General features: G+C 55.2%; 1 protein-coding gene across 1 annotated transcript; it reads left to right on the forward strand.

The window, feature by feature from the left end:
* The first annotated feature begins 1,227 nt into the window (after nucleotides 1-1,227).
* Nucleotides 1,228-3,220, forward strand: TICAM1 (toll like receptor adaptor molecule 1). The gene has a single exon (XM_038771771.1). It carries the CDS (start codon nucleotides 1,325-1,327, stop codon nucleotides 3,218-3,220), a length of 1,896 nt encoding a protein of 631 aa, XP_038627699.1. The 5' UTR covers nucleotides 1,228-1,324.
* The last annotated feature ends 5,414 nt before the right edge of the window (nucleotides 3,221-8,634 follow it).

The following is an 8,634-nucleotide window of genomic DNA, read 5'->3' on the forward strand; positions in this document are numbered from 1 at the left end:
CAGGCTCCCCCATTCCCTCCCAGGAGTCTATCTGCCCCGCCAAATTCCCTGCCTCTGCCCCTGACCCTCACGGCTAGCTGACTCCTTGTGGGTAGAGAACGTGACTATGAACTCTTGTCATATTTTACTCTTCCAAGTGCTTAACCTTGGGCAAGCCACTTCATTCAATTCAATCGTATTTATTGAACGCTTACTGTGTGCAGAGCCACGTAACTTCTCTGTGCCTCAGTTCCCTCATCTGTAAAATGAGGATTAAGACTGTGAGCCCCAGGTGGGACACCCTGATTACCTTGTATCTACCCCTTAGAACAGTGCACCTCAGTTACCTCAACTGGAAAATGGGGAATTATACTTTCCAAGCGCTTAGAACAGTGCTTGGCACATAGTAAGCGCTTAATACAATAATAATAATACAGCACCCTGAACACAGTAAGCACTCAATAAATACCATGGATTGATTGGCCATGGGAAGCAGCATGGCCTAGTGTGAAGAGCATGGTCTTGAGAGTCAGAGGATGGGGGCTCTAATCCCAGCTCTGCCACTTGTCTGCTGTGTGACCTTGGGTGAGTACTTAACTTCTCTGTGCCTCAGTTACCTCATCTGGAAAATGGGGATTAAGACTGTGAGCACCATGTGGGGCAGGGATTTGTCCAACCTGATTACCTTGGAGCTATCCCAGAACTTAGAACAGTGCTCGGCACATAGTAATAATAACTGTGGTATTTGCTAAGTGCTTATGTTGTGCCAGGCACTGTACTAAGCGCTGGGGTGGATACAAGCAAATCGGGTTGAACACAGTCTCTGTCCCACATAGGGCTCACAATCTCAATCCTCATTTTACAGATGAGGTAACTGAGGCCCAAAGAAGTTAAGTAACTTGCCCAAGGTCACACAGCAGACAAGTGACAGCCAGGATTAGAACCCACAACCTTCTGACTCCCAGGCCCGTGCTCTATCCACTACGCCATGCTGCTTGAGCACTTAATAAATACCCTCATTATTATTATTATTATTCTTGGCTCATCTAGTGGGGGAGGCTTTACCCGGACTATCCCCAGTCCCAGGTATGGCACAGGATGGATGCCTTGATAGCCAGTATTTTGTTTTCAGCGCCTAGCCTCCTCCCTTGCCCTTTCTATCATCCATCCATACATACATACATCTCTGCTGTTGCAGGTTCGCCTGCAGAACACAGATTCCATCCAGGTGAGACCCGAACCCAGGAAGACCCACTGAGACCAGAGTGGAGATTCTCACCTCCCGGAAGAAGCCCCAGGTGGCCCCAGGGCTCTTGGCAGGTAGTGCTGGGACCTGACCCGAGAAATGGCCGTGGGCGCCCCGGGCATCCTGGACCTCCTGTGCCGAATGCAGAAAGAGCAGCTCCTGAACCTTAAGTCCAAATCGCTGAGCCTCGGCCAACCTGCCGGCCACCTCCTGCAAGTGGGGGTCCTGCTGGCCCTGGGCCAGGACACGGAGGCCAGGATCGCCCTGGAGGCCCTGCGAGAGGACCGGACAGCCCTGGCCGTGGCCACGGCCTGGGTCAACGGGAAGGACATCCCAGCCCCAGAGGACGAGGTGGATGTCCAGTTGGCCATGGCATCCATCTACCGGCTGCTGGCAGAGGAGCATCTGTGCAGAAAGGCTGGGCAGGATTCCTTCCAGGCCTGGAATACGGTCAGGGGTAAGGCCCAATTTGCATACGATCCCAGTTTCAACCCCGAGGAACCTGGGGGCTTTGTACCGCTAAAGTCAGATGTGGGCGGTTCCCAGGTCCTCCTCTTAAGGGAGAGAAGCTCCCCCCGGAGTATTCCGGGTTGTCGGCCAGGGAGGACACCCGACGCATCCCCCCGGACCCTGCGTTCCTTGGGCACCCCCGCCTCCTTCAGTGGCAGCCTGGAGATCAGCCAGTCACCCACCGTGCCCTTCTTCTCCACGCCACCCCAGCGGGCGCCCCCCCGGCAGCCCAGCAAGTTGTGTGACGGCCCCATGGCCAGCTCGAACCGGGTCCCCGAGGATGGGGCCCTGCTTGAGCCGGAGACGAACTGGCCGCCTGAAGGTCCCCTGCCCGCTAAGCCGAGCCTTCCAGGCCCCCGGTGCCCAGCTGTGGAGAGGAGGCAGCCGGCCCCCAGCACCAGGGCTGCGGGGGACCTCGAGCTCCCGGAGGAGGACCTCCCGGCCCCGAGCCGGGACCCGCTTGCCTCAACCCCCGGCCCTGTCGGATCATCTCCCCTTTCTCCTCCCGCGTCGCTCCCACCCTCATCTCCCAGCGCACCCGATCCTTCCCCCTTGCTTCCACCCTCGCCTTCTGGCCCACTCCCCTCCGTGGACCCTCGCCCCTCCAGCCTCCCCGGGGACGGAGAGCGGCGCTTCTTCAGCTTCGTGGTCCTCCACGCCCCTGGCGACGAGGCCGTCGCCCTGCGGGTGCAGGCCAAGCTAGAGCGGTTGGGGGTGCCCGACGGAGCCACCTTCTGCGAGGACTTCCTCCAGCCCGGGAAGCTGGAGCTGAGCTGCCTGCAGGAGGCCATCGACCACTCGGCCTTCACCGTCCTGCTGCTAACTGACAACTACAACTGCCGGCAGAGCCTGTTCCAGGTGCACACGGCCCTGCACCATTCCATCTGCCGCCGGGACAAGCGGGATTCAGTGGTGCCTTTCCTGCCCAGGGAGAGCCAGCGCCGGGGATCTGAGGTCCAGGCCCTGTTATCGGGCCTGGTGCCCCTGGATGAGCGTTCACCGGTCTTCCAGCGGAAGGTGACCCGCACCTTCACGGCGCAGAGGCTACGAGAGCAGAGGGAGATCTGGAGCCAGGAGCAGGCCATCCGGGTCCTCCAGGAGAGGAGCTTCCGGCTGGAAGAAGAGCGGAGGCGGGAGGCCCAGAGGCGGGAGGCCAAGGCCGGGTACCTCCGCCAGTGCTTGCTGCGGGAACAGGTGGCTGGCATGAGCCTGGAGCCCCAGTCAAACCCTGGCCTGGCTGCCTCAGCCACCCCGGCCACCCCACCTGGGCATCCTCCGTCCCAGACGCTTGTCCCCCAGCAGCTGGGGGCCCCTCAGCCCCTCATCATCCACAATGCCCAGATGGTGCAGCTCGGCCTCCACAACTACATGTGGGGGCGTGGGGGCCCCAGGGAGGAGGGACCTCAGGGGGGCCTGGCCGAGGAGTGGGGGGAGGGGGATGAATCTGCCGAATGCCCCACTAGACCCTCTCGGGACTTGGTCTAGCCTGGGAAGATGGGGCACTTCTACTCCCGGGGGTGGAGGTCGGGGGGGGGCAGTGGCCTCGGGGAGCTGGGAGAGGAGGCATGTATCCACCGGTCCAGCCATCCCTCCGTCCTGGGGACATTGCCTACCTGCTGAATCATCCGAGTCTCAGGGAATTTGGAATTCAAAGGCACCAACTGTGCAGGGGTGTCGAGGGGGAGGGGGTTCCAGTGAGTCTGGCCCCTGCCAAAGCCAGGCAGAGAAGAAGGAACAGCCTCCTTCCCTCCCTCCCCCTGCCCAGTCTCCTCTTTGGAGGGGGATCTTAGAGCAGAGACCCAAGTGTGACCCCACTGTGAAATATTTCTTCCTTTTCCCAGGCGGCGGGCAGGCAGCCATCAGCCACTTTAAACTCCCAGGCTCCCGGGCCTGGACACAGGGAGGCTTGGATTGTAATGCCCCCAGAGCCTGGGCTGGCATCTGAATAAATGGAGAAAATTGGTCTGGGACTGGCCAGATTTGGGTCACCATGAGTAAAAGGCAGAGAGGCCATGGAAGTAGGGGAGTGGGCCGGCTGGGGTGGAGGAGGACGCATCCCCCTCCTTCCCTTGAAGGGTCTTCCTGTCAATCAATCAATCAATCAGTGGTATTTTGGGAGCACCTACTGAGCGCTAGGCACTGGACTAAGGATGGGGAGAGTACAGTTCCATGGGCCGAGCCCTGGGCTGAACCCTGAGGTAGATGCCCTCTGGAGACCTGATAGGATTTTGTGGGGGTCCCTCCAGAGGGAAGACATTCCTGTCCAGAGTTGCTCCAAGGAGCCCTCGGAGACGTGACCTCCTAAGGCCCCTGAGGTAGTTGGGTGGGACCCTCAGCCTGGCATCGGGGTTCTTTGCCCGGGAAAGGCTTCGGTTTGTAGGTGCCAGGACACGGGGGTGAAGCCGCCATTGCCGCTCGGGCCGGATTCCCTGCCTCGGTCCCCCAGGGGCTCCGGCGAGACCCCAGAGCTTCGAACAGGCTGGAAAGACCCCCTCCTGCCCCCCAAGATCGGGCCTCCCCCACCCGTTAGTTCTGCACAGCCTGTCCGCCCTCTCCCACCCCCTTGCTCCGCCTGCCCGCACAACAAACAGTTGACCCCTATGGCTCTGTTCACCCGGGCTCTAAAGACTCATCCCTGAGCTAGTGGTGGTCTGCCCTGGGATCTTGAGGGCAGAGCCTCTGGGTTTGGTGCCCAGCCCGCCAGTGATCCACCAGGAAGGGGTCTAGGTGGTGGACATAAGGGGAGGGAGAGGGGGTTCTTTTCCCCAGTAGTGGGTCTCCCATCCCAATCCCAAATCCAGAAACGGGCAGGTGGCCTTCCTCAGATCCTCATTCATTGTTAATAATAATGGTAAAGATGACAATAATTGGGGTATTTTCTATGTGTTTATCGTGTGCCAAGCACTGAACTAGGCACTGGACTAGATAAAGGATTATCAGGTTGGGGCACGGTCTAAAGGGGAGGGAGAACAGGTACTGACTCCCCATTTTCCAGAAGGGGAAACTGAGACCCAAAGAAGGAAGTGACTTGCCCAAGGTCCCACAGCAGTCAAGTGGCACAGCTGAAATTAGAACCCAGGTTTCCTGACTCCCAGGCCCAGGCTCTTTTCACTAGGACTGGTGCTGAGCTGACCAAGATAGTATTGTACTCTTCCAAGCACTTAGTACAGTCCTCTCCACACAGTAAATGCTCAATAAATATCACTGATTGTTTAATCGAGGACGCACAATGCCCACAGATCCTCTGCATTAGGCTGTGAACTCAAGTGCAGGAATTCCATCTTTTCCTTTAGTTTATTCCCAGTATTGGTGTTCTAGGGATACCCAGTACGGATTGAGAATGTCCTGGTTGCATTAGGCTGGACTGGGTGCAGAGCACTAGACTGGGCATCTACTCTGTGCAAAACATTGTACCAAGTGCATAGGGGGAAAGACCAAAGTCAGATCCCTGCTCTCAAGGCATTTACAGGCTAGTGGAAGATAATCGATCCTGTTGATGGCGAATAGAATATAGATGTTTTAACTTTTACCTAATTTAACTTGATTTCTACCTCCACCACCCCTACCTGGTTCATTAAAAAGAATCAGGTTAAGCACCCCCAAAATTAATTTTAATAGAACATTCTTAAGTCCATTTTGGCAGTGAAAGTTCTAAGAGAAATTAGATTTGTGAGTCTGCTTTCCATTTCACACTCCCCTTTAAGACTAAAGATCTCTTGGGAGGATGCTTATGATTGGAAGTTTGTGCAGAAAGTGTAGTATTTCAGGTCTCCTGTAGAAGGAGAGAGTTTGTTCTAATTTTCTTAAGTAGCCCCAAGTCTGCACCCCAGAACCGGTGGGTAGTGATTGAGAGAGAGAGAGAGAGTGAGTGTGTTTGTGTGTGGGGGGGTGGGAAGACCAAAGTCAGATCCCTGATCTCAAAGAGTTTACAGTCCAATGGAAGACACTCAGTGACGGTGAGTTGAATGTAGATATTTAATTTTCACCTAATTTAACTGGAGTATCATTCCCAATGCCTGACATTCTATAGGCAGGAATCCAGGCTTGGATTGAGTCAATTCCCACTTTCCCATATTGGTTGGGTTGAATTGTCAATATTTCCACTAATGTACCGGCGACATGCATTAGAAGGCTTGGTTGTTGCTAAGGTTGGGATTGACATGGCCTTAGTCTGGCTGGCTGGACCTTGTTATGGGGGTGGGGGACCGGGGGGGTGGGGGGGGAGTTGAGCCAGTTGCCAATGCCAGAGAGGAATGTTATTGCCAAAGAAAAGTTAATTGTGCAGATGTTGGGAGTGGGCCAGAGAATCAAAGCTGAAAGCTTGGAAATTGAAGCGTGATTTAATTCAAATAAAATTATTAATAAAACCTCATCATTTCCCCTGCTTCCTCCCACCCTTGGTGGTAGATTTCTTTTAGACCCCCCCATCGTCCAGCCCCTATTGTGGCTGAGAAGCAGAACGAGGGAACGTTGCTGGGTGACACCCCCCCCCTGGTGGGGAACGTCGAAAAGGCGGCCAAGTTCCCACCGATGGAAACTGGGTTGAGTGGGGAGGGTTGGAGGGGGTTGGATGGATTCATTCATTCGAGAAGCAGCGTGGCTCAAAGGAAAGAGCACGGGTTTGGGAGTCAGAGGTCAGGGGTTCTAATCCCGGCTCTGCCACTTGTCAGCTGAGTGACTTCGGGCAAATCACTTAACTTCTCTGTGCCTCAGTTACCTTATCTGTCAAATGGGGATGAAGACTGAGCCCCACGTGGGACAACCTGATTACCTTGTATCCCCCCAGTGTTTAGAACAGTGCTTGGCACATAGTAGGCTCTTAGCAAATGCCATCATTATTATTATTCATTCGATCATATTTATTGAGCGCTCACTGTGTGCTAAGGACCTGGGAGAATACAACAAGAAACAGACGCATTCCCTGTCCACAATGAGCTCCCAGTCTAGAGTCGGATGCCCCTTATGCACCAGCATTTTGGGAGCAGTGGGGAATGGCCCTCTCCTCCCCAACCGGGTTTTCCAACGGGGAAGGGAGGGGAAGGAGATGAGTCCATCTGAACCAGGCTCCCAGCCTCAACTGTGCCGCCCCCCTCCCCCTCCAAAAAAAACCTACCCCCTCATGGGGCTCTCTGAGTAGGGCCAAAGAGACCTAAGGGTTTCTGCAAGGGCCCCGGGGTGCTCTGGATCCTGGTCCCCGACCAGAAGATTTCAGAAGAGAGAGAGAGAGCAAAACAGAGCTTCTGGGAAAATTCAACTTTGGACTCTCCTGGCCCAGTCCTGCCCTCCTTGTCCCCGTTCGGGCAGTTCCCTGTGGCTGAGCCATTGAGCAGGCCATGGGCCGTTTCAGCAAAACGATGGCCTTCAACCGCTTTGACCGTCTATCATGCTTCCCCAGGCATGTTCTCATCTCATCTCAGGCAGAAACTCCTCACCCTCGGCTTCAAGGCTCTCCATCACCTCGCCCCCTCCTACCTCACCTCCCTTCTCTCCTTCTACAGCACAGCCCACACCCTCCGCTCCTCTACCGTTAATCTCCTTACCATGCCTCGTTCTCGCCTGTCCCGCCGTCGACCCCCGGCCCACATCATGCCCCTGGACTGGAATGCCCTCCCTCCCCACATCCGCCAAGCTAGCTCTCTTCCTCCCTTCAAGGCCCTACTGAGAGCTCACCTCCTCCAGGAGGCCTTCCCAGACTGAGCCCCCTCTTTCCTCTCCCTCTCCTCCCCCTCTCCATCCCCCCGCCTTACCTCCTTCCCTTCCCCACAGCACCTGTATATATGTATATATGTTTGTACGTATTTATTACTCTTTATTTTACTTGTACATATTTATTCTATTTATTTTATTCTGTTAATATGTTTTGTTTTGTTCTCTGTCTCCCCCTTCTAGACTGTGAGCCCACTGTTGGGTAGGGGCCATCTCTATATGTTGCCAACTTGTACTTCCCAAGCGCTTAGTACAGTGCTCTGCACACAGTAAGCGCTCAATAAATACGATTGAATGAATGAATCCATGATCTTTTTCTCCTCACCCTCACCCTTGTGAGGCCAGGGGATGCAGGGCTCGTTGTTCTCAGTGCCTGGCACATAGTAAGTGCCTGACAAATACCATAATTATTATTATTCTTATTCGACAGAAGCCCTGAGGTCACCTAACAGGCCAATGGCAGAGCCTGGGCTAGAAGCGAGTTCTTCTCAGCTCCCAGATCTAGCCTGCAGCTCTGGCATCCACTGCATTGGCCTTCTGCACAGTAAAACTAGGCTCTCCCTCCTCCCCATTCCTCAGGGCCACTCCCCCTGCCCCTCCAGCTCTAGGGGTGACCATCCTACCCTGTTTTTGGCCTCAGACAGGAAGTCACGTTGCTGAGAAACCAAAGTTAGGGCCCCAGCTGGCCTGGAAGAGGAACTCTCACGTCAACAGGGGGAACAGGGCAGAAAACCCAAAATTTTTCTGGACATTTCCCTGGGTGGAGGGTGGTGGGCTCTGGAACCTTTTTTCATCCCAGTGGTCACAGCCATTGGGGGTGGGGATCAGGCGGAAAGCCCCCCTCATCATAAGGACAGGATTGAAGGAGGCAGAATCAGGAAGGGGGCAGCAGCCGGGGCAGACACAGAGCTGTTGTTCCCCAAATCCCACAGCACCAGGACAAGGGGACACCTTGGGAGCTGGATGGTAGCAGGTTCTGGATAAACCAGAGGAAACACTACTCTACCCAGTGTGCGTGTGTTGGACAGGGGGAGGAGTGCGGGTGTGTGAGCAGATGGGATTCACTTTCACAGGACGTTGGGCAGCCAAATACATCAGCAGACCACAGCATTCTCCATCTTTAAAGCCCTTCTAAAATCCCACCTTCTTCAGGAAGCCTTCTGTGTTCAACTCACAACATCCAAGTGGCATCA

The sequence above is a fragment of the Tachyglossus aculeatus genome, chromosome X1 (assembly GCF_015852505.1).
Source record: "Tachyglossus aculeatus isolate mTacAcu1 chromosome X1, mTacAcu1.pri, whole genome shotgun sequence".
Lineage (NCBI taxonomy): Eukaryota > Metazoa > Chordata > Mammalia > Monotremata > Tachyglossidae > Tachyglossus > Tachyglossus aculeatus.

Bases quoted from the DNA above. Each gene is read 5' to 3' on its own strand.
- TICAM1 (XM_038771771.1), top strand. From the start codon at position 1,325: ATGGCCGTGGGCGCCCCGGGCATCCTGGACCTCCTGTGCCGAATGCAG.